Source organism: Aptenodytes forsteri, unplaced genomic scaffold, assembly GCF_000699145.1.
Source record: "Aptenodytes forsteri isolate BGI_AS27 unplaced genomic scaffold, ASM69914v1 Scaffold2, whole genome shotgun sequence".
NCBI lineage: Eukaryota > Metazoa > Chordata > Aves > Sphenisciformes > Spheniscidae > Aptenodytes > Aptenodytes forsteri.
Window position 1 is genome coordinate 10,685,124 of NW_008795695.1, and position 25,650 is coordinate 10,710,773.

Sequence of the window (25,650 nt, forward strand, 5' to 3'; positions counted from 1 at the left end):
CAAAGCAATAAGAACTAGAAGAAATATAAAGCTGTGATGTATGGTTCTGTGGAAAGAGTCATGCTTCCAAAGACTAATGCAATCTGGCCAATGCAGAATGATTCAGTAGATAAAGTATTATCCCTGGATATCTTTCCCCCTCAACTCCACAGATTGTTTTTAGTACATCTGCAGTTTCTGTACTTTCATTGTTTTTGAAAAGCTAAGTTCCTCTTTTCATTTGAGCACTTGAAAAGGAACAAGCATGTGAAGGTTCCTGATCAGACACTGTGGGTAGGCAAGATCACTTCTTTGTACTGATTAGGACAACTGGAATTAGCAGATAAATTGTTTTTTTATTAGCAGATAAATTCAACAGTATCAAGTTTCTAGCTATAAGCCTATACACTAACAGTAAGAACTTCCATTAGCATTCGAGAGTCTGTCCATTAAAAATGAAAGCAAGAAAGAGGATAGGGTCCTTGTCAGTGTTACGATGACTGTAATCCATGAATATGTTGCATACAAATTCTAAAATACATTTCAGCTACAACTACTGTAGAGAAAAAAACCCAAGCTTTAATAGGGGACCTTCTAAGTTTACGAAAAGGACTATTTTTTCCTTCAGCCAAACAGGGTTAGTCTTAATGACCCAAAGTAATTTCTAGTTCTCCGTTCATTATTGCATTGATGGAGCCCTAACAGTATTTGTTATCTGCTGAAACACTACTAAAGATGAGGCAGTTCTTCAAGAAACAAATGGATAAAATACAAAAAAGGTGCTAGGAAAAGCTGAAGGGGCAGAGGTGACTCACTTAGATGATCCTTCTAACTCATCTTCGAGCTGAAACAAGTTCTGCAACCAAACTTCCTGAAGGCAACACTAAGAGAAAGCAGCAAGTAATGCTTCTACACTTACGCAGGGTTGCGTCAAGAAGAACTCAATATGGTACCTGGTACTCCACTGCATAAGCGCTCAAGAGTGATTTTCTCCTGCAGGAGTAACAACTAAAGCAGAAAGACAGACTAAACTCTGTCCTTCGCAACAAGCGTGTAAAGATCTCTGCTTTGTGTTCTTTGCAGCACCCTGGCACACGTGACACAGAAGACTTGCCATCACTCCTGGCATGTTTTTTTTATATATATACACACACACATATATGACCATATGGTCTAATCTTCAGGAGTAAATAGGTCACAGAAAGCTGAACTGCCAGGAGGAGGGTTGCAGTGCTTACAGTACAGGTACAGACAGTTAATATATACAACAGCCAGTCCACACCAATAGTGGTTTAGTAAGCAGACTGCTGAAAACTGAATTTTCAGGTCCATATGCAGCAGCTTTTCCTGGTCTTGACAGCATTGTCCCTGACAAGAGTTTGACATCTGATACTGTATCTTGGTAACATGAGACAAAACTTATGCTTGGAGGACAGAAAAGGTAACAACTTAAAGTTGTGACCTGCTAGTTAGTCCAACTTCAGTGCTGTTGTTCTCCCATACATCTATCTTGGTAAACTGAATGAAGAAGAAATATTTTGAGAGAAGAGTTGCAAACGTGAGGTACAATTTCAATTTGATCCGTCATTCAATTGAAGAAAGGAAGAGAAAGCAAAGGAGAAGGGGTTTAACCCCTGTTTTATACTATACTGTTAACGTAATAACGCTTTCTATAAATGCACAAAACCTTTCTGCAAGAGCTTTACTTCCCTACAGACTGCCATTTTCTGCCTGGAAAGAAAGGTAGAAAATAAAGAGTTCCGGATTGCCTTCAGACAATTTTTGTTCTTCCTCTAGCCTAGTGGCTGCTGTGGTACTTATCCTTGACCTGTTCAGAGGATGATGTTCTCAATTCTTCGACCTTGTCCACAAAAGACACACTAGCTTTCAGCTTTTTTTTTTTTTTGTGTCCCTTCCCAGTTTTCCTATGGTAAAGTCGTAGCTCCTCAGATCAAACAAACCTTAAGCTCTTAATATGGCAAAGTAACAACTTATTAAGACAAAGAAAGAAGTTACAATTTGCCTCTGATATAGCCAGTAAATGATGACTTATACATGTAATACTATCCAGATTTAAATTACCGTCTGTAGTATGTCTCCCTCATTACATTGCCAGTGTAGCTATTTCAAGAATTCTAGTTCCTTTATGCTACCAAACTTAAGTGGTTGAGAACACTACTCTTTCAATCCACAGGAGGAAGAGGTGATAAACTAATGCACTGATATAAACCGCAAACTTAAACCACAGTATACAGCATTCAGAAGAAATGGATACAATTTATCCTGTTAGCAAAATAAATCCTGACTTAAGTTCACATGTAAGGCTTGTGAGCCTCTAACAATATGACTTGTCTCTCAATGACACATATGGGAAGCATTAACCAGTTCACGATGAGTAAGAAAAGCTTCTGTATGCTAGGAGGAGACTGATGTTGGTGATGAGAAAATGGAATGTTTCAATTAAATCTCTGTGTGTGCGTGTGTGTGTAAAACCAAAATCCTGCTGATAATGTTGGTGATAAGAAAATGGAATGTTTCAATTAAATCTGTGTGTGTGTGTGTAAAACCAAAATCCTGCTGATTACTTGTTTTCTATAAACTAAAATGTATAAAGATTTCAATTTCACATTTTGATTTCAGACCGTTTTGCAGAATTTGTCATCACAAGGTATCACTGAAGCAGCCAGCTAACACTTCAAAGATTAGACAGTCAGGTGGCTACTGAGAACATCCGCATGTGTACACTATACTCGTATTTAAGAAAAAAAATATAGCGTAAGCCTTTCGGGTGTCTGGGAAACAAGCTAACTCCTAGCTTGTTACAAAGAAAATTAGTATCTTTTTGACAGCTTATTCAATAACTACCCTCTCAGTATTTCACAAATTTTCCTCCCTCCACCCAGCTGGTACTGACAAGCATTGGAAAACTGAATTGAGTAAGACAAACCAGGAATCCACACGTTTTAATTACAGTTAATTTGGATTTGACCAGCAAACTTTATAAATTGCTGGTTTTAAACTACATGCAGTAAGGATTTGCTGACTGGAAATTATTTTATACATATTCTTCCCCCACCCCCTTATACTAAAATGTATTACAGCAAACTAGTTTTTTGAAACTTGAGATGTTTTTGCAACTTGACATTTGGAAGTTGCAGGTTTTATTGCATAAGCCAAAGCTACACATTTAGAGTATTTCCTTCAAAATTGCTCTGGAAGATGCAAAGGGAAAAAATGTAGGTATATTCAAAGTATGTCACCAGATCTGAAACAAGACTGTCTTTAAGAACTTTGCCTCAACGCACGAAAACACCCTGCTGACATTCTCGATAATTTAAAGGATAACTATTATCATGTCAGTTCCACCTGTTAAGTAGATACACACAATGGATACTGTACTCGGATGACCTACTGGCAAGAGTCACAAGAAAGATAGGAATCATCTAAGGTCTACTGCCTGCATGAAATGAAGGAACTGGAAAGGGAGAAGCACATTAATCTGTTTTATTAAGTGAGTTTCTACCTACCGTTATCAGGAACTGGTTCCATGTCCCACGGGCTAAGCTTTTCAATTTCACCATTGTCCCATCTGATTCACCAAATTAAAAAAAACAGTAACAATTTAATCTTGACCCAGAACTATTCCCTCCAAGCATATTTGAATCACAGCTATTTTTAGGTATTAATAAAATATACTGTATAAACATGCATATAAACAAAACCATTAGCTAGCAATCAGCTGTCGCAGTGCAAAAAGGAAACATACTTCATAATGAAGTTCAAATTAAAACTGAGCTCCTGATTTTGGCTATATGCAACTTACCCAATATAAAAATCAATTTTACAAAGCCTGTGTATTAAGAAGTTGCAGAATAAAAATAAGCCATACACATGGAAAAATGAGATAACAACATCAAGGGGAAGATACAAGAAAAACCACACAGGAGAGAGGATTTTTTTTGCTAACCACAACAGTAGTTTTGCAAGTCCATTGAATGTTTCAGAGAAAGGAAGAACAGTAAGTGAGGTATTTGGTATATTAACATTTCATTTTATAAGGCATACCACACTAAGACAAAGAAAAGAGTAAGTATAAAATGAAGAAACTAGAGTTAAGTAAGGACCAAGAGGAAGCAAAGGCAAACACAGTTGATATTGATAGTGTATCTGTACATTCACTCTGATACTTAACTTTTAGGTATGAATATAATTTTGAGATCTCTCCAAATCCTACCACATTTGGGCATATTTTTACATGTTTTTAACAACACAAAAAAATACCAACGAATTCTGGTATTTCAAAAGATAAGCTGATCCAGTCAGGCATTTCTTAACACCCTACTCGTCCAGCTAGACCAGTAATTTGTGTCTTAGCATCTCCTAATAATAGGTTCAATGTACGGAGACCGTATGATCCTAGTACAAGTCCATTCTACTCGTACTTCCAGCATTCATGATCATTGTATCCCTCTAGGCATGTTTGTGAACACATCCCAACTCTATTTCCTTTAGTATCTGTTTATTTTTGTCTAATACCTTTTTGAACCTGCTAATACTGTTTCCACAGCCTCCTGTGTAAATGTATTTCCAAAGTTCACTACCCCAATGCTAAAAAAACCAAACCCAAACCCTTTTAAAACAAACCCCCTATAGATTTCAACACACACCTCTAGTTCTGCCATTACAGAATTTGGTGAATAGTAATTCTCTATTCACGTTGCCTATCACCTTTACGATTTTGTGAACTATGAACGCACCCTTTTCATCCTTCTCTTCCATCTGAAGAATCACATTTTTTTTTAGTCTTAACCCACAAAGCATCTGGTACATACTCTTAAGCATTTTAGTTGCCCTTCTCTGTACCTTTCCTGAAGTCATTACACCTTCCTTTAGATGCTGAGACCGAAAACACATCAAGACATCAGCACACCACAGTGCTAAAAAGCAGTGAGCAATACTGTTTTGTCCTTGATATCCTTTCTGATGGTGGCCAACACCTTGTTGGTTTTTGTAGCCGCCAGTACACACACAGCTGACATTTTGAGAACTGTCAATGACTACCTCAACATTTCTGTCTTCAGCTGAATCTACTCATGAGCTCAATGTCATATAAGCATAAATAAGACCATTGCTCCCCCAGATGCCCCTACCCAACATACATCTGTGCTGAAAATTATCTGGCACTTTTTTAGCCAGTCAGTTTTATGAGGTCCTTCTGGAAGTCCTCACCTTTAGGGTGATATTTGACTACTACCTGAAATGACTTGCGATATTTACAGACCTTGGGTATTTCATGCCGCGTGCCCTCCAAGAGGCTTAGGACACTGACTAAAGCTCGTCCCAGCACCAATTCCTGGGGGAGCCCGCTACTCCAGTCTGAAATATGATTGTTAAGAACCACTCTTTTGCACCCTATCCTTTGACCAGTTTTCAACACATAGAAGTATTTGCTCCAATCCTATGTCATCTTAGTTTCTTTAACATCTCTTGAAGAGAAATCCTGTCAAGGGCTTCTTAAAAAAAAATCCAAATATATACTGTCCACTTTATTCATATGCTTACTAACAAACTCACAGAACTTCAAAAGGGGTAGAGAGGCAGAACTTCCCTGTACAGATGCAGTGCTGGCTCTTTCCTACAGCTGGGTTTATCCTTATGCTTGATAGTATTATTCTTTATTATAGGCACGTACCAGAAACTGAAGTCAAATATATCAGTCTACAGTTCACTGATTTCCCTCCAGAGCCTTTTCTGTTGGCAGGAGTTACAATAGCAATCTGCCAGTCCTCTAGTACAGGGTCCAACTGTAGGACAGTTTGCAACCTTGCCGGGAGTTTCATGCGAGAGTTCTTCAAATGCCTGGGTGAATGCCATCTACTTCTTATGACTTAATAAACTTAGATATTTGGTCTAATACCTCCTGTGTATTTATTTCAAACAAACTGAAAATTGAGATGATCATCCTCATAATATTTTATAACTAAAACTCTGCTCAGGCAAGAGCACCTCTCCATTATTTTGGATTACCCATCGACTTAGGAAAACTTTGATCCATCCACATTCAGCCTGTTTGATGTTTATGAACTAACAGAGTTCTGAAGGTTCATCCAGCATGTTCTCCTCCCCAGTTAATGTACAATACTTCAGAAGTTGTTGGTATTCATAAATGTATATACTACTTCATAATATTGCATGAAAGACTTTATCAATACAGTTTAGTACAGTTTAAGCCCCATTTAGTTCCACTTAAGCTCCATTCATCCAGGTAACACAACAATACATAAAGCTGCTTCTACACAAATACCTATTTTTGTCTGGCCAGTAAAATAACAAAACATTCAATTTATACATCTTCTATTTATTTATTACCTATACAACAGTGATGGTGATAATTTGAGATGATTCCTAAGTGTGTGACAACCTGGTTACCAATAAGTCTTTCAATTAAGTTACGTGGTAATTACTCCCCTTCATCTCATTCAAATGTGGTTTCCCACACTCTCCATCACTCAGTGTTTTGAAGCCAACTTTCAAAGGTCGTTTCTGGTATAAAGTAAAAAGCACTTCTATTCCAGTAAAGCTCTTTGTCTCGGAAGTGGTGAAGAACAACTGCAGATGCTGAAACTCAGCTGGGTTAGCAAAATTCTACCATCTAAAAAAGCACCATAACCCAAATCCTGAGTGAAGAAGAGAGACAGCATATTGCAGTTTTTCCAAGACAGAGTCACAAGCATTTGTGTTTACGTTGTTTTTTCCCATTTAAACAGATGTAAAATGAAACTTATTTAAAAATCTTTTTGCATCCAATGTATAAAGCACATGAATGCAAATTAGGAAGCTACTGCTGCTAAACCACATGCAGATTCTTGGGTAGACAAGATTCTTGAACAAAGGATCGTATTTACAAAAGAGCTAAGGACCCAGCCAAGTCGCAAAACCTAACTATACCTGCAAAACACTCCAGACATTTTCATATACATATCTTAGGAATCTTCTCTAGAAGAGCTGTTTGTGAGCCAAGATAGAACAAAGTCACATTCTCTACAAAAGCAGCACAAATCTTTAAAGAGCTCTCTTTTGAAACTGCTCTTTAAAGAGCACTGCATTCCTTACCTATTCAATTATTAAGCTAACTTCAAAGCAGCTCTAGACTTTCCTCTGTTAAAGGTTGGTACATGAAAATACTGAAATATCCTTCAGCATTCACAGAAGAAAGGAGTCTAGGAAATTGGGTATAGGCTCTTTTTCATAACTGGAAACTTGATTTTGACCTGGCCAAGAAAACAACCAAAAACCCCATCTAAGCTTACTCTCAAGGAACAACTGTGGTAATGTAAGAAAACATATGAAAGGTATAACATGTGGAAGGTAACATATATTCCCCATGGTAGCATATCAAAGGGTTTGAGCTATCTAACAGGTAAAATTTAGTACTTTGAAATAAGATTTAGTCGTATTTTCATACTGGTATCTGGACTCAGTGGATTTTTTCACTCTGTACATCATTTTACAAAGCAAGGGAAATTATACTAGCCAGTAACTTGAATATTTTTACCCCTACATCACCTGCAGGAGATATGCTCCAAGTGTACTATCCCTCATGCCTGGGACATGAGTAAGATGTCAGTAAGCATCCAGCACTATTTTAGTTTGTCAAGGATCCTCTCTTAAGGTAAGAGAAGAGTCTGAAGGAGAATGAAATGAGGGCAAGAAATCAACATACAGATAGTCTGGATTTCAGTTTTTCATCTGTATGTACTTTCTCATTGTGGGTGATTAAGCAACTGTCAGAAAGAAAAAACAAGTAGTCACACACACTGACAGATCCTTTATATGTGGAGCAGTCTTAGCTTTATCACTGTCAGGAACATGAAGAAGTCCTTTATGGTCAGATGACCTGTTGTAGAGACTTAATATTGATGCCGCTTTTATGTATGGCACATCAAGAGTGCCAATTTGCTAATTGTAGCTGTAGAAGCAAAAGTGAAAATTCACTTGCCAAAAGTGTACAGGCAAGAACTTCAATCTGGAAGTTAGTTACACCTTCCCACTAAGGAAAATCAACGGGATAGATGACAAGTAAAGTGGATGGGACAAGGAACTAAAATACGTAACACAATCTTGGCAGTCTCACAGAATTGTCTATTAGCTACAAGTACTTCCTTTCTTTGGGATGAGTGACAGGTTCAAAAGCCTCCGAGTGAAAAAAAATAAAAAGCCCTCCAACAATGAAACTCTGAATATCGAATATACTGTAAAAGACATGGGAAGAATCTCTCGTCGAGTGGATGGGACAAGGAACTGAAATACGTAACACAATCTTGGCAGTCTCACAGAATTGTCTATTAGCTACAAGTACTTCCTTTCTTTGGGATGAGTGACAGGTTCAAAAGCCTCCGAGTGAAAAAAAATAAAAAGCCCTCCAACAATGAAACTCTGAATATCGAATATACTGTAAAAGACATGGGAAGAATCTCTCGTCGTGACAGAAATACCAATATTATGTATTCACTGATTATTCTCCTTACAGTCCTCCCTTGCTGGGGGAATCCAAAGCAATCAAGATCCCAGAACCATTCCAGACAGCTTGGACAGAGCAGGACAAGGCCAAGGACAACATCCTGATTCTGAACACTGAGGTCCAGAGTGATCTTTGTTCACGTTTCTTCTCCTTTGTGTGAAGGACCTCTTTGTTGACATGAAGGAAGGTGCACAGGAACACCACTAATGTCAAACCATCATGGGGGGTGATAGTAGGGAGTCATTTTCCACAACACACCTTGGTAAAGAAGGAATGGGTCCAACTATCTTGTTACCAGTTTGACTCAGATGTTCCTGGCCTTTCCTGTTTAAGCAGTTATTTTTTTCTACTCTAATACTATTGATCTGCCCAATTTGCCACGTTTTGAACAATGCACTTGATATTATATGCCTTCACCTAGGCAGTATTATCTCCTGACAAGTAGGCTGGTCAAAGGGATTTGTCTGTTACAGGTAACACAGGGTTATATTATCTGCCAGTTATCTAGCTAAATATCACCCAAAGAGGAAATCAAAAGGTGAAATTGCAAGTGGAACCTACACGATAGGGAATATGGCAGAATACCACTAGGCAGTGGAGAGACTCAAGTTCTGCCTTCACATTCACGTGTCAAGCATGAAGAGAGAGCAATGTTTGGAAACATCCTCTACAAGAGTCTCAAGTGATAGCATGAGATCATCTTATACATATACTTGCTCTGTGGACTATAATGTGAAAGACAGAAGTGTGAAAACTTGAAGCATAAGGATCAAGATGTCAGTAACAACAGAAGAGATTCAGCATGCCCCAGCCAAAACCAATTATCAATGAAGAATAATAGTTAATGTACACTAGAAATTGCATTGCTTGCTTTGTGGAAGAGATTCAGCACTAGTCATTACAGAAAATGATTCGCAAACGTGAAAGAGGTCAACAACTTCTTTCACCATATTACTTACTATTCACTAAGAAGTTGCCACAAGTTATTACATACTTATGTTGTGCTAGATTAGCAACTTGAAACCATTAGTAAGTGGTAATACAACCAGTAAAATCATTTGAACAATTTCTACATTCTCATACCAATAAGCCAGCTACATAAGAGGCAGCCCACACTACTAACATTCAAAGTGTAAATCTTTTTATACTTACTTAACACTGTAACACTGAAAGTGACTATCTGGATATTGAGGCTGATACGGTTCTTGACCCAACACTGTTCCAAACCACCATGCATCATCAATAATGGATCGGAACCTATCAGCTAGAACAAAAAAAGTCTGCTCAGATACTCTACTAAGAAAAGTTATTTAGCTATGCTTCTTCTACATGCAAATAGAAAAACTTTTGATCAATGTATTTCAGTTTAAAGTTCTAAACCCATTGATATTCAGTAAAAGATGAGACAACTTATTATGCCAAAAAAAGACAAATACTAGAATCTAAATAAGTTTGCTACTTAGCTATAAAATAAGAAAAGGGAACACTAGAGTCTCAATGTATGTTTTGAAGACTGTATCTTACATCTATGGTAATTCCGCCAAAATGCTTAGTACAGCAATTAGTAGGCTTAAATTTCTAATGGGCAAAAGGACCTTACCTACCTTCAGAGAGCCCTCTGAAGTTACAAGCAAGTAGCATCTAGCATATTCAGCAATTAGCTAAGGACAAATTTTTTACTTCAAAATCGTTTAGTCAAATACTTAGAAAACACACTTACAAGCTTGCCAGTTCCTTTGCCGTGCCTCATCATAGAACTGACGTAATATAAGGAAGTCGATAACATCTGGCATATCATGGTATCTAGATTAAAAAAAAAAAAAAACAAAAAACCCCTTTCATGTGTGCGCCTTAGGGCTTTAGGAAGAAGCTTAGAAAGAAACATATTTTTAAATACTTTTCAGAAAAATAAAGATGGACATACCTGATGGAAAATGATTTGTCTGTATGTTTTCCGGTGGCATGATCTATAAAAGCAAGCTTGAGGCAACACAGTGTGGGAGGACCAACTTCGTATCTAATTCCAACAATTTTTACCAATTCCTGATCCTACAGGTAAGAACAAACAGTTTCAGCAAGTATTACCTTCTGGACTATGCACAGAACTATTAATTTAATATTAGTTAACCAAGCACATGAATTGTACCCACATCCAAAAAGCCAAAAAAATTGAAACTGTATTTGAGATTTCAATGGAAGACAGTCTGTCAGACTTGGCAATTTTAACACAGCTATTTATATATTTGGGCTTCCCACAGGTAACTCTGAAGATACTCTGGTAATTGAGGACACTTTCCCCTGTTGTTTCCATGGGGAAACATTATGGGAAACAGCATAACCTCACAAATCAATGTTTTGCAAACAGTGTAATACAACTCTTCATTCACAGACTATAGTATTGAACCCACAGTATCTTCAATGCAGACCTACCCTAAGGACTACTTTTCTCCATGGCTCCTTGTGTGGATTCAGTTCATAAATGTTATTTCTTCTAACTGCTTCAATGTAAGCTTCATGTCCTTGTCGGAAATATATTACCTAAAAAAAACAAACCAAAACAAAACAACAAAAAAAACCCCCAAACAGTAGATGTTATCCTATATTTAGTAACTGTAATAATATTAGTTAACACAAGCATTTAAAGATTTTAATCAATATTCCTACCTCGTCGCCCATTTGAGGAACAAAAGGGGATCTTCGAAGAGCTGTGTCTGTTATCCAAATGGGAGGATGCCAATCATATGACAATTCCAAGTTTACTGGTTGGGTTGGAGCATTAGCCTTCACATTTAATAGAGAGCAAAGTTAGACATAATGGACATATTGCTTAGACGACATCAGAACAACTCATTCCGTTTTAATTTGGCAGACAAAAGCTTAACTTATAAAAGACTAATGTACGTTTCCAAAACCTATTAGCAAAATTCCTCCAAGGCTTTGCTCTAGTTCTAACTGTATTTGTAGTACTAATACTAAGCATTCCTTTCCTATATGAAGATTTGAGTGAGCAAGATTACCACTATGCAGATCTTAAGAGAAACAAAGTTTTATAATTTAGATGGCAGTCTCGGTGCCCAATTAAAAATCTATCAAGCTGCAAGAAGCTATCTGAAGAGGAAAAATTATGAGAGATATTGCACAATAAATATCCATATTAAAAACAGTTCCAAAAATATAATTTTGAGAACACTTAGAAGAAAGTGAAAGGATGGAGGGAAAAACATACCAAAATTACCCCAAGCATTAAAATAATCTGTTTGCCCCTTTATGGTAGAAAACAGCAAATAATAGCTATTGTAAGTTAAAAAAGGATAATTATTTAAATTAACGTAAAAATTTCAGTAACTTAAAAAAGAGTAATTATTGTAATTTACAAAAAATTAAAAATTCAATCCAAGTCTAAATGGCCACCATAAATACAGTGACTATACTCCCTAAGTTTTGAAGAAGATATGTTATGTAAAACCAGACAGTTTAACAGTTTTAGTCTAATATTCTGTACAGTTATTTAATAACACATTTCCCCTTTTGATACCAGCAATCTTGAGAACCGTTTTTATTTGAAAAGTGAAAGTGATTTCATTTGGAATGCAGATTCTTCCACAGACATCAGCAGATACCTTGCGTTTGGAATGGTCTCAAATTAATTAAGGGTACACTGTATGTAGTGATACCAATATCCTTGTCCAATGGCAATAACAATTACTTTTAACAGTTTCCAGTGAAGAGGCCTAAAAACTTAAGAGAGAAATTCATTAGAGTGAGTAGAAGTTAACTGTATACCTCCTCCTGCTTTTTTGGTTTGGGCTTTTTTCTCCTTTTTCTTCTTCTTCTCTTTGGAGGAGATGATTTCTCTGCTGACACTTCATCTTCTGAAGTACTGCAGTATCTGATAGCTTTCCGTCGAGAAGTCCGTATGGGAGGTTGTAGGTTAATCCCTGCATCAGCGATCCAGTCAGAGTATCTGCTTGAAGAATCACTGTCCATAGTGGATGGGGTCAGGGAAAATACAAACATAGAACCAAGTTGTCAGTATTTCATAACGCTAAATTCTCTTAGACAAATATCTGCAGATATAGATTGCTGTTGAAAGCACTATCAAAGGAACTAAAATTATTTTGACCTGTTGTAACAATTACTTCACTTGATGTTTAACATAATTTTTTCGGAACACAGTAATTCAAAGCACGTTTTTTTAAAAAAACCTCAAGTCTGGTGAATTCCAAAATCAGTAATTTTATACAAGAAAGTTGTGCAATGAAATTCTGGACTAGTTAAGAGCCCTCCCTAAAGAACACAGTAGCCAAACACTACTTAAATTCTTTAAAGACAGTTATACAAATCTCACAGGTACACATTTGCTTTTTTATCTCTCTCTCTCTCAGTATTTTTTAGTTCTACTACTATAGAGTTCTAGAAAGAATATCTAAAAAAGCCATAGTAAAGTGATTAAAAAGTTATCTATAACTTCAGTTCTAAATAAAATTACAACCTAATCAAAATTAAGATTTTTTTCAACCAAACATTTTTGTAAGAGCAAGCAACTGTTGCTACATTATTAAAAAAACAAACCAAATCCCTGAAATAAACAAAACCCCCCACCCCTCAAAAACCCAACAGAACAAAACACACTATAAAAAACGTTCCAGACTATCTTCTTTCTCTTTGCCATCTAGCAAAAAAGCAAAAGGATTCGAAACTACATTAAAAGACAGAGATGTTTTGGTGAAATGGAACACTAAATAACAATGCAATGTGTCAGTACAGTACCCTACAAAATATTATTACATACGAAGCACAATAGAACTTCCATACAACTTCTAACTTGCCAAAATTCAAGTAAAACTCATTGTAGTAAAAGCTGGGATCTGTTTGTTTGCTTTTACCTAGAACTATTACTGTTGCTTTTCTTGTCACTTCTCCACTCTTCCTCTTCATCAGATGAGCCAGAGCCCTCACTTTCTTCCGCTTCCTGAATTTAAAAATATGCAGAGTCAATCCAAAAACTTCCTCACAGCACGTTTTAAGGGTTTGAAACATAAAACACATTCTCCATTCATGTCTGCGTATTATCAAGTTAGGAAGAAATTTGATAAAAAAAGAGAGGAGTTAAAATGAAAATGAAAGTAGTTCTTTTTTTGTAGCTGATTTCAACTTACCCTGTTAACCTCAGGAGTGCACTATTAATCATGAACTTCTGTATATTCACTCACATTTTATTAGCCACATGAGGATCCACCTGCTGTAGCCACTCTTCACAAAGCAATACTTCTATCCCCCTACCATATGACAGTTCTTTTTTTTCCTAGTCTAAGTTCACATTGTTTATCAGAACAAAGTGGCAGGTGATTGTTTCCTTCAAATTCCAGACTCATGATGCTGCAATTAGGTCATGTAAAGTACACAGTAAAATCTAGCTCACTAGAACACAAAGGAAGAATTTAAAGATTGTAAAAGGAACAAATAAAGGAAAACTATCACATCTCCCATCCGCACACGACATGGGTATATTCTGTTACAAGAGTAGCACTTCTATGGTTTTTTTCATTAGTTATGCAAGTTAGAATCAGGTGATTTTTCTGATTTTAGTATCAACTGATTGACCAAGTACTAATTGGGTGTATTAGTGCATATATTTAAATGTAAAACTAAATAGTCAAGATACATCAAAATATATTACAGCCTAAGTCATTTCCGGATTGTTGTTCAACAATTTATTTGCATTAACTTCATGTTTTATATGTGTTTTCTATAACTGAAATGACTAAGTATAATGCATTGCTCATGTCTCAAGTTTTATGTCGTCAAGGAAAAAAAAAGTATGAAAACAAGATTTAACTTGCAACTTCAAGTTCAACACTGTTTGAATTAGTCCAACTGATTATTTGTTTGTCATTTTCAGAGTAACAAAATTAACAGTCTTCCCCCTAAGACCTGTTCATACAGTGTACAGGATGCACAATACTCACTAAGTTAGTTCTTCTCTTTTATTCTACCATTTGTAGGATTAAAACAAACAAAAAAGACATTTACATCAAAGCTCGGCTTCTTATAGTATTATTAGTTTTAGTATTATTAGATCTAACATCACTTCTTCAAAAATATTTAAGTATGTGTATTATTTACAGGATAGTGCGCAGAACTCTCCTATTTGCACTTTGTATGCTTTGAATTTGTCAGGTGCCAGAAGTCTCCTTTCAACTCCCCTTCCACTCTATTCCCAAAATAAGAAAAACCTGAACTTTTCATTAAATTTAAGTGATTTATTGTTTTTAAATACACAGGAATTCTTTATTAAGAGGCTAGGAGAGTCCATTTCCAAAGAATATAATTCTTCATCTTACTTACAAAATTATCTTCTCTCCTGAACATCCCCCATTTTGTTCACCACTCTTCCTTAACAAAGAAAGTGACTAGTCCAACAAGTCCAACCTTCTCTACTCCTTCCACTTCTTCCCCCTTTCCCAGTTTGAGACTACTTTCTTGTGTGCAAGGCAAGGCAACTGTAGTCCAAGCAGTCCTACCACTGATTTACAGCATCTGGTAACACAACAGTCAAAAGCTCTTCCCACCCGCAGCAAGGTCCTGTTTCACCCCAAGCCAGGACTCGGCCAGGATAAATAGACTTTGTGGAAGAATCACATTACCAGGCCCTAACAATCCTTTATCAAGAACCTTCAAAATTTCCAGTTTTAGGTGTGTGTACAAATTTGGAAGGTTTTCACAGAGAAACAGCAAAACACATCTAAAATCCAAACTTCACTTTAAGCCAGCTTCAGCATTGTACATCGGTTTTTTGCCTTGGAATGTGGATTTGGTTTAAAGGATTCTCAGCAGAAATAGTTCAGCCATTTATAAAATGGCAGGAAAGATTACCATTATTAAAGCAACAGATAACTAGGTTTGAGAAGTGCTAACAACAATGATGCTTACAGAAATACTTTCCCTGGTAAAAGAGGGGGGTTTTTTTGTTTGCTTGCTTGTTTTAAGAGAGAAAAGGCACATTTACATGAAACTTCACTTATTGAGGAACTCAAGTTCAAAATACAGAACTCGGAAGAGAACTTACCTGCTCTATCAAGCCAAAGCAGTTATCTCTTTCCTCATCAGAAGACTCCAGTTGGTCAATGTTATTTCGTGTTCGGTAATTGGGATATTTCCGTCTATGCAGTCTACGCTTAGATTGTATTAATGAAGACTCCGAGTCACTCTAATTTATATAGGAAGTGAAAAAAAAGAAGTTACATAAAAGTATGTATGTGGCAAACTTTTATGGGGGTGAAAGGGTGGCTAAAAGCACTGCTGAATGTAAAAACTGAAACGGCCTCATCACATCACAGTCTGATCACGTCAAAACTCCTTTTCACAAGAAATAATTTTCCTGTAAGCCAATATTTTAAATTTTCTGTTCCCAATTTAAGATTTAGTAGTTGTTCTAAGAAATTGCTCTTTATAAACTACTGTAAGTGACGGGTCCATTCACATTACCCGATAAATATATTTACAGAATCACAACATCAGCTGCCTACAACGTGCAATTCTGAGAGGACAAGAAATCCTCAACTCCTCCCAGTTAAGGGGATCATGAAGTAGAATTCTTGCGTCAAATTGTTTTGTACTGCAAGACACAGCAAATCAGGCCGCTATCTTATAAAAACAGTACAATAACCAATTTTTCCTTCTTACCAATCTCTTCCAAAAAATAGATAATGAAAAAATCATTCAAAATAGGGCAAGTCTGAAAAAGCTGCCCCATACACAAAACATCGTCATCTAAAGTAAAATGACAAGGGAATGCAATATAGCCTATAGTTCTTCAAATATAGGACCTTGAACATTCTCACTTGCACCTCAGTGCTTTAGCATGGACCTGCAACAACTGTCTTTTAAACTTTAACTGCAGTAAAACCAGAATGGCCTGAAGTCAAGCCTGCCTTTAAAAATTACTACCAAATACCTTGGATGGAAGGAGGCAAGACTGAAAGAAGAAAGAATTCTAGGTATTCATAAAAGCAAATCAAACCTTGCCCTGCAATAAGTGGAAGCTGAATCAGCAGGAACCTTTGAAGACCATACCTTCAGAAATATCTGCTTTCATTTTTTAAACCATGACTTGTCCCTGGCCACAGAATGCCCATTTTCCTAGAAGCTGCTGCATACCTTTTCCAACGACTCGAATGACTTTTTCTTCTCTGTTGCATAAAGATCTCTCTCTTCTTCCCCTTTTGCAATTCGATATTCTTCCTGCTTCCTAAAAGGAAGTAATGAAAATGTAATTATGCATCTGTTTTGACAATGCTGAAAAGTTAGATCCTTTAAAGAGAATGGATCTTTTATCTAAAAAACCCTAACACCTAATTTCATTACATTATTGATTTCAGATGTTATTATTGCTCAAACACCTATAGTATATGTCCTCTCATTTCCAGATAAAGATCATGGATATTAAGAAAGTCTTCCTTGCAAATATCAGAATAAACTTTCTCAACCTCATTTTTAATCCACATTTTTCCCTTTGCAATCATTCTACCTCCCAACACCAAGAAAGCTTTTTAAAAACTTCAGAAATGCGGCAGCACATATGGCTGGGGGGGGGAAAAAAAAAAATATATTGCTGTGGCATTAAAAAGAAATATTTAGCTATCAATATTAATTTTCCTTTTCACAGATGCATACTGATAGTGCTTTTGAAAGCAGCTAACTGTTTTAGCATTTCAAGTGCTCAGTGTTGCTTCTGGTCACAACACATCACCTCCTCAAAGTCTCACAAAAGCACAATCTCTCCAAACTATTTGATGTACATGAATTTAACCTATATCCCTTTATTTTGGAAAAAGCAAGAATCTAGGTAATCTAGCTGTCCTTTAAGATGACTTAAAATATTGGAATATGGGAGAATCATTCTCTATTAAACTAGAGAAACTTCCATTTATTTTTGTTGAATGGACTTTACAATTAAAAGTTTTTAAGCACGGCTGTCCATAACACTGAACTATTTCAATTTGTACCACGTATCTATTTTAGCTTAGATCTAATAGCACTAGATTTAGAACAAACAACATGATGTGTTCTCTCTAGCCGTATCTGCAGCCCAGTAAGCTGTCTACAGACCTGAGTAAGCTTGGTGGTATTTCTGGTACAACAACTCTTCGTCTCCAAGCCTGAAGGTCTCGCTCAGTAGCCATCTGACTTCGTGGAGCATTCTGATGCATCTGACGCACGCCTTCAACTTGCCCACTACGTCGCAGACCAATATTGGGAGGAGACTGGATGTCGAAACTTGGTCTTCTAAAAGCTAAAATATACAAACAAAAACATTGTTTTCAGACTACACAGAATTGGAACCTTGTTTCTTCTTACTACAAGATAAAAAATTAACACTTCACATACTTTTATCTCCACGATCGTAAGTATATGACTAGTTATCATCTTCAGGAAATTATCTGTCTTGTAGAAAATACAGTGAGATTACACATATACTTTTAATATGGTTATTTCTACTACTATTTTAATACAGTGAAAGGAAGTATAATGTGACAGAGGCATTTTTCTGAACTATTTCAGGCAGCTCTGAGGCTAGTGAGGTTCTAAAAAGCACCTTTCCCGGAGCTGAGCTTACGTAATTAAAACTACAAAGACACAGATCAGAAGTGTCTGGTTTAAATCTGTAAAGAAGGAAGAGGGGAACCCAGTTTGAATAATGGTAAAATATTTATTTTGCAAACTTTAGAGGAGAATAAATGTAGCTCCTATAAATGTTATTTGAGTACTCTACAAATATTATTAAAAATGCAGCACAAATATTATTAAATATGTAGTACAAATATTATTAAATTTGTAGCACTCTACAAGAAATACAACTCACGCTCTTTAAAAGGAAAAGCAAAAGGCTTTGTTTTGCAATTTAATCACAGGAGTAGCAGTGTTTTAATGAATAAAAAGATCTTAACCAGATATCACTCTGTTAAGGGAATCTTAGTCTCCAAAAACAACACTAAAATGAAAACCTGTTTGAAATATTTCACACAGCGTAATAAAAATGGAGACAGAACAATTACCTAAGAGTTTATCAGCAAGTACTAACCTCTTCTAGGTGTTCCTTCCCCGTTTTGCGGGCCACTTGAAGCAGATTCTTGATCGGCTCCAGTTCTTTGATCTTGTTGTAGTTGTAATTGTCTAATCATGCCATCAAGAACGCTGGGCTCCAAGCCTTGTTCATCCTGATCAACTGTCTGTTGGCCTATAACTTGTTCAACCACTTCTCCATCACCTTGCAAGGTAATACAAACAAAATGAATGGGTTCAGTTAACTGACTGACTATAGCAAATGATTTAATCTCATTGTTCACATCACTGCGAGACATGTTCTACAACTAAACACAATGAAAACCATTCTTGAAATGACTCCAATTGCTGATTCCAGATGAGACATTTACGGCATCTACAACTCAAATGCAGTTTGTGCATGTCAGTGCCCCCAGAAAAGAAAATAATTAAGACATCTGTTTGAACAACTGATTTTTTCTTTTGCTTGTTTAACATCATATTCAATGTGTGGCCTTTCAGCATCTTTAGTGAACATAAATACACGATAGTTAGCATGTGAGAAAACGAAGGCATTTTTAAATCACCTATGTCATATCTACTTTGTTCCCATTCAGAGTTACTACAGTAAGTCTAACTTCTGGATGTAGGTCTTTAGTGATACTGTTCTTACTTGTTGCTACATATCCAAGTTGAGGAATCAAATGTTCATCTGCACAATTCTCTCTTCCTGGCACCAATCTTTGATATTTTGTTGGATGAGGGTTTCCATCCACATCTACTAAGAAGGGAGGGGGCATGAGATGAGGAGCCTGTTGAGTCTGCTCATCTAGGACGTAATTGTTAGAGTCTCGAATAAGTGGCCGATAGTCAGTGTGGAAGAACATCTGATCGGGAATCTAGAAAGAAAGGAAGTTTTTGTGTTCTCAATTTGAAAAAAAGAATATGCTAAAGAACAGAGAAGAACAAGTGACACTAAAATATCTAAAATCTCCTTAAAGGTAAAAGGAAGGGCAAGTTCCCAATAAGAAGAGTTATGCATAGCTACAGTTAACCTGTATGGGTGTTGCAGTACTCTCATTTTTGATGGTGTTTTTGCAGGCAACAAAATGCTTTTAGAAAACAATAAACTGAGGTAACTTAAAGCAGAAGCACTGCTTTACACTTAAAATTAAAAGTGTTTTATATCTCATTCTGGTTTTTTTTCCACACAATCAAGTAAAGTTTCCTTGGTTTCCATGCAAGGAAATCATTGTCTGAAGTTCAACATAAGCTCTCAAAGTAAAGTTCTTTCTTAATCATGCAATGTCCATCAGAATTTTTTTCTGAAACAGTCTGTTAAATCCATGCAGCTGAAGAAAAACGGTTACACAAGTATTAGATCACAGTCAGAATCTTTGCTCCTAGCAATGATGAGCAAGATGTAGAGAGTAAGTTTCAACTTCAGCTAAGAATGTAGAGCAAGAAAAAAATAATTCTTTAAAATGACAAACATGGAATTACCATTGCAACTTTAAAAAAATTGAGGGGGAAGTGAAGAAAAGCATAGGCCAGAACTGCACTTTTGAGAGCTATTTTGAAAAAACAGAAACACATGTATTTATCAAAACAAAAAGGAAACAGGCTGACAAGATTCAAAAAAGCAAAACATTTATCCCATGGACATTTTTCTACCATTTCAAAATCCACAGTGTTGGATGAATATTTACTTTTGCTTATTTTAATCAAACCACTACAGTGAATTTGGGTTTGAATAAGGAAAGGACTAAAGAACTGCAAGTTCTAGTAATTGAAATTAACAAGCAAATTATTCTTAACATACTAACAGTCTGCTTTTTTGTTAATTAGGGAGTAGTGCAATAAATGTTGTGATACAGTCCAATCTTTAAACATTAAACTATTTTCAGAAATTAGAAACAAACATAATTTTGAGGTTGAACAATTAACATGCAAATTAGCTGGCTGGAAGATGAAAAATGTATTCCAGAAAAGTTCTTGGGAGCTACTCCCAAGGGAATGTTAAGACACTGGTTGTTTCTGCTGTGCCAGGACCATACGTACAAGAGAACTCAGACATCAAGGAACCCGTCATATTTAGATCCCGTACCCATACAAAACTTTTTTTACATATGATGTTTTAGAGGAACTAATGTAACTGATCTAATTTCAGTTAGAGGCTTGAATAAACAGTTCTAATAAAAAACTGAACTTACCTTTTCATAAGGCCTGCTACAGCCAAAACCAAATATCAATAGATGCCCATGAGAATCTGTACATGCAAAATGCTGCCCATCTGGTGAAAATTTACAGTCAAAAACAGCACCGTGTCCTTGGCCTTCAATCTAGATTGAAGGAAAGAAACTCAAGACTATTTGACCAATTTTTTTTTAGCAAACAATAATGCAGCATCAAGAATTAATTACTCGATCAAAAGCAGTCATGCACCTCTTAAATACCTCTATTAAAGCACAAATTAAATTACTTCAGTTTATTTCTTTTACCCTTGACATGCGAATTTAAGTCCTGAATCATACGGTTTTAAAAGATGCACTAAAGGGTATGGAAACTTACTGTTAAGAAAAAAAAATTAAAAAAAGCTTTTTGAGACTTTTTAGCTGTTAGTATACTGCTTAAAAGTAAATTGCAGCTAATACTGATTTTGTTAAACCACTTCCAAGAAAAGCACAGGGAATCTTAAAGCTAAAGAAAAAAAAAAAAACACACAACAACAAATCACTTTGCTATTGACTGTAACCAGAAAAAAAGATTAAAAAATTAATACGAACACTGGATCATAACTTAAGCGTCAGAGAAAATAACCTATTTTAAAGTGTTAATCATGAGCTGTCAAATGGAGCGACTGTCATGGGAGCTCTCGAGAACTGCGCCAACCCACTAATGCTTATGGTAATAATATTACATTTTTAAGGCAGCTGAGAATACAAATATCGGTCCATAAGACTCTTGAAATGATGGTCTAAAACAGAACCTTTCAGTCTTTTACATTGCACCTCATCTCAATTAAGGAAAAGAGTTACTATGAATGAGGTGCAAGAAGATCTTTAGTAACAAAGACTGGAAAAGCCCTGGTGTCAACTATTCACAACACCTCTCAGACCAAGAAGTCCTGATCAACAGGTGAAGTCTGAAGAGCTCAGACATTGACTATGATGAAAGTAAAGTCCTGCTCTGCTCCCCCATACCTCACATTCCTCACACCCAACTGCAAATCCTCACAATTCACCTTCCTTGTCTCAGAAGCTTATCAAGACCTCCCCGACCAAATTAAACTCAGAAGCCCTCAGGAAAGTAGCAGTGGAAGGAAGTGGGGAATACTTTTGCGAAGATCAGCAAACTGACTCAGCTTAGTAAAAGGTCCAGTGAGAGGCAGCTGATTCAAGGTAAAGAACGGAAGTAGGCAGCTGGGAGCAGACAAGGGAGGCAATCCTGGCCCTCCTTTTCTGCCACATTAAACTGTTAAAACTGGGCTCCGGGTCACTTTGCACCTACAGTTACAATAACCAAGAAATTCAAAGGTAAAAGCTCCAGAGAAAAAACAAACTCATGAATTTTGCTGGTTTGGGTTTTTTTGGTGGGTTTTGGTTGCTTGTTTTTTGGTGGTTTTTGGGGTTTGGTTTTTTTTTTCCCCAAAAGGTGCAGGGGTGTGCTTGTTGATGACCATTCCTTAAACTAGTATGTGAACACACTGCTGTATGTTGAGAAAAAAAAAATGGGAGTTTAAAAAAGGTCTTACCATGTTAAAATAATGCTTTGTTTTCGTGCCTTTGGTAATGTCCCATATAAAGATGTTGCCATCATGACCTGCAGACAGCATTATTCTGGAATCAAAAGGATGTGTCTCCAAGACAAATACTTCATCCGCATGCCCCTAGAATTTAAAATTGCACATCATGTGCAAACAAGAGGACATAAATCCACATCATTAGGATATTTACAGTAGAGCCTAAAGCACTGTACTATCATCTCCTCACACTCAGACTTTTGGAAAATTAGACCCCTACAAGCTACCTCCAAAAATACATGGATTTTTACAAATTCCACAGTGTATCTATCTGGACTGCTACCTGTGGCACATATGTAGGGCAAAACCCCAGGCAGCTAGAAAGACTTTATCATTCTAAATTTAGTAATTTTCTAGATTCAAGCAAGAACTCTAGAAATAATGGAGCTTTTGCCAAAGGACAGTGAACTATTCAACAGGCAAGTATGTTACTGCACAAGAACTTTTATTTATTCCACAGGAGAGGCAAGTTCAACACAGCAGCTAGGGAAAGGATTGTTCAAATGCAGGAGGAAGCAGCTAGTTTTGGTTAAAAAAATCCAAGAAACACTACACTTGCTTTATCATTCCTATAGAGCTTTCAAAACAAATCAGATCTAATTATGAACACTCAGCATGCACGTGTCATTGCAATTCTAGGAAGACCATCTACTTCAAAAAGCAAGTAAAATTACATACCACCAAGTCATGAAGCAATTGCCCTGTACAGGAATTCCAAACTTTGAGCAGATGATTATTCACAGCCGTAACAACATAGTTATCATTTTGGTTCCAAGCTATCATGGTTACTTTAGGCTTCATAAATTTGTCTTCTTCTGAACACGTGTCACTATTTTAAAGAATTGAATAGGCATGACATATTTTTAATTAGCCCATTTCAATCTCAAAATACAGAAACATAACCTGTTTTCCCATGTTAATAATCAGACTAGGGAAGGGAAGTTAAGAATTAAATTTGTTTTGAAACTTTTGTCCATAAACTTCATTCTTTTTGGAGCAATCAACTATAATGCAAATCCGGATTTCTAGCATACTTATTTCATATGACATGATAACCTCTTTCCCATTTGAGATGCAAGGCAAAAAGGCTTTTCTTTTTCACGAAGTCTTGTCTCTTCTACAATTAGTGTCCTAACATAATTCCTTTAAAAATCTGGACTTTTTACAGTCAAGAGCTTTCCAACTAACTCTGTTTCAGAAGCTAGCCTCTACGTTTACTAAGCATTTTTTTTCCTGATTCCCAACATAAACATATTAAAGATAATATTTTCTATTAACCTCAATCTGTTTCCTTGTTTCTCTCCCCAAAATACATTTATAGGATACTGTAACACTCCCCCTCAGCATCTTAGTCAACTGAAGGAACAAGCTTTCTTTGAAACATACCTTCACACAGTATTATCTATATCCCACGTCAACTAGTAGCCTCTCTTACAAAGACTCTCTCTCAATTATACACAACTACAATAAATGTACATTAATATATACATTAATAAGTACCCAGAAAGGTGCCACAGTCAAATCTCAAACATTAATACCTCCTCCTTTCTTAGTAAAACCCCTTTTTTTTTTTTTCCATGGCTGCATCACAGGAAGAGCTTGCAATCACCCTCCAATCAACTAGTACACCCAAGGTTTGTTTTTTGTGTTTGTTCCCCCCCCATTTAATCACCTACAAATTCATTTCTGCTTAGTGTGTACAAAAGAGGTGCCACAGTCAAATCTCAAACATTAATACCTCCTCCTTTCTTAGTAAAACCCCTTTTTTTTTTTTTCCATGGCTGCATCACAGGAAGAGCTTGCAATCACCCTCCAATCAACTAGTACACCCAAGGTTTGTTTTTTGTGTTTGTTCCCCCCCCATTTAATCACCTACAAATTCATTTCTGCTTAGTGTGTACAAAAGTTGACTGAGCATTCTGTACTACTGTAAATCATCCACCCTTAGGGTTTATCCAGTGTCATGTAATATCCTGATCTTCATCTGTAATGATACTATTCAAACTGTGTGCCACCAGCATATTTCATTAATACACTTTTGAAAAGTACAAAAGAATCCATGAAAATAGTCAGCAAGTTCAGTCCTTGACGAAACCCACCTATTACCTGTCATGACCTCTCCTGGAAAGAGATTATCATCTACCTTATTTTTACTAATCTAAAAATGTTTCTCCTGTGACATGTCAGGTGTCTGACTGAAATCCAGATAGAGAAGATCTATTGCACTTTCTGTTAACTTTTTTCCTTATCAATGGAAATGTAATTACTTTGGCACAGCGTACATTTGAAAGCTATATAAATATTTATGCATTTATTCGAGCACAGACTAAAATTTAGCAAGTTATTACATCATCAGAACACTCATTTCACCACCACCCCCAAAGACCACACCACTTGATCATACTATTGCTAAGGCTTGCTCTAGTTTGACTGTTAGTAAGTGTACTTGATGAGGTTTTCAAACTTTCTGACTTCACACAACAGATAAAAAAAAAACGCAACACTTCACCTACCCTGGTAATCGATCGGACATATCCAACAAAATACTCCTCCATTCTGCTTGCTCAAAACGCCAGATTCTAGCCGTTCCATCTCTACTGCCACTTATGAACCTTGAAGAAGTTTTAAAAGATAGTTAATTCATCTTCAAAAGAACTTGCTTTAAAGTATAGTCAGAGTTACACACCACCACAATTTAAGACATTACAATGAAAGACTGATAGAAGCGAAATCTTCAATTTATGTGCAAGAGAATTCTTTACAGTTACCTGTCCATTAACTTTCTTTCCAGAAGCCCAGGAAAGAGAGTTTTTCTGAACTGAAAAGCTGAATAAAGTTGTCAGAACATGTAGAACAGAAGCAAGTTCTAAAGTTAAACTCAATTCACAACTTCATCCTCAACTCTTTCTCAATTACAGTACTTCAATGAAGTATTTTAAGTAATCCATTCTGAAATTGTAGAGTATCAGGTACTGAAGTAGAGGCAAGAACAGATCAGCACAGCAAAACCTGAGATGTTCCCACCCACAACTGTGCATAAAAGAGAAGACCACTAGTGGTTTACTTTAAGGTACCAAGGTGTAAACCACGGCAGTTCAGGCTGCCATTTCATGAACTGCTGAACCATCAATGCAGCAGAATGGAAATTCTTGAAGAGAGGAACTGAAACACTGTAAGACATCCAAAGATAAATCTCCCTAGTCCATGAATCGCAACCCTGAGAAAGACAGTTGACATACCTCCCACAGAAAAAGTTTGCGTGCTAGGTATATCATGAGTGTGCTCTCATTTGCTATGATTCACT

The 25,650-nt window shown here is 36.4% G+C and overlaps 1 protein-coding gene across 1 annotated transcript in view; it reads right to left on the reverse strand.

The window, feature by feature from the left end:
- BRWD1 (bromodomain and WD repeat domain containing 1) overlaps nt 1–25,650 on the reverse strand; it is a 61,833-nt gene that overhangs the window by 21,379 nt on the left and 14,804 nt on the right. The window contains exons 12-28 of the mRNA XM_009282994.2: nt 24,860–24,958; nt 23,025–23,175; nt 22,299–22,433; nt 20,758–20,886; nt 19,218–19,443; nt 18,585–18,770; nt 17,612–17,795; nt 16,661–16,751; nt 15,570–15,710; nt 13,387–13,472; nt 12,284–12,479; nt 11,165–11,281; nt 10,931–11,038; nt 10,425–10,549; nt 10,221–10,303; nt 9,653–9,764; nt 3,507–3,568 (exon numbers count right to left, since the gene is read on the reverse strand). Of these exons, the coding sequence (XP_009281269.1) occupies nt 3,507–3,568; nt 9,653–9,764; nt 10,221–10,303; nt 10,425–10,549; nt 10,931–11,038; nt 11,165–11,281; nt 12,284–12,479; nt 13,387–13,472; nt 15,570–15,710; nt 16,661–16,751; nt 17,612–17,795; nt 18,585–18,770; nt 19,218–19,443; nt 20,758–20,886; nt 22,299–22,433; nt 23,025–23,175; nt 24,860–24,958 (2,231 nt within the window). The remainder of the gene's footprint in view (nt 1–3,506; nt 3,569–9,652; nt 9,765–10,220; nt 10,304–10,424; nt 10,550–10,930; nt 11,039–11,164; nt 11,282–12,283; nt 12,480–13,386; nt 13,473–15,569; nt 15,711–16,660; nt 16,752–17,611; nt 17,796–18,584; nt 18,771–19,217; nt 19,444–20,757; nt 20,887–22,298; nt 22,434–23,024; nt 23,176–24,859; nt 24,959–25,650) is intronic.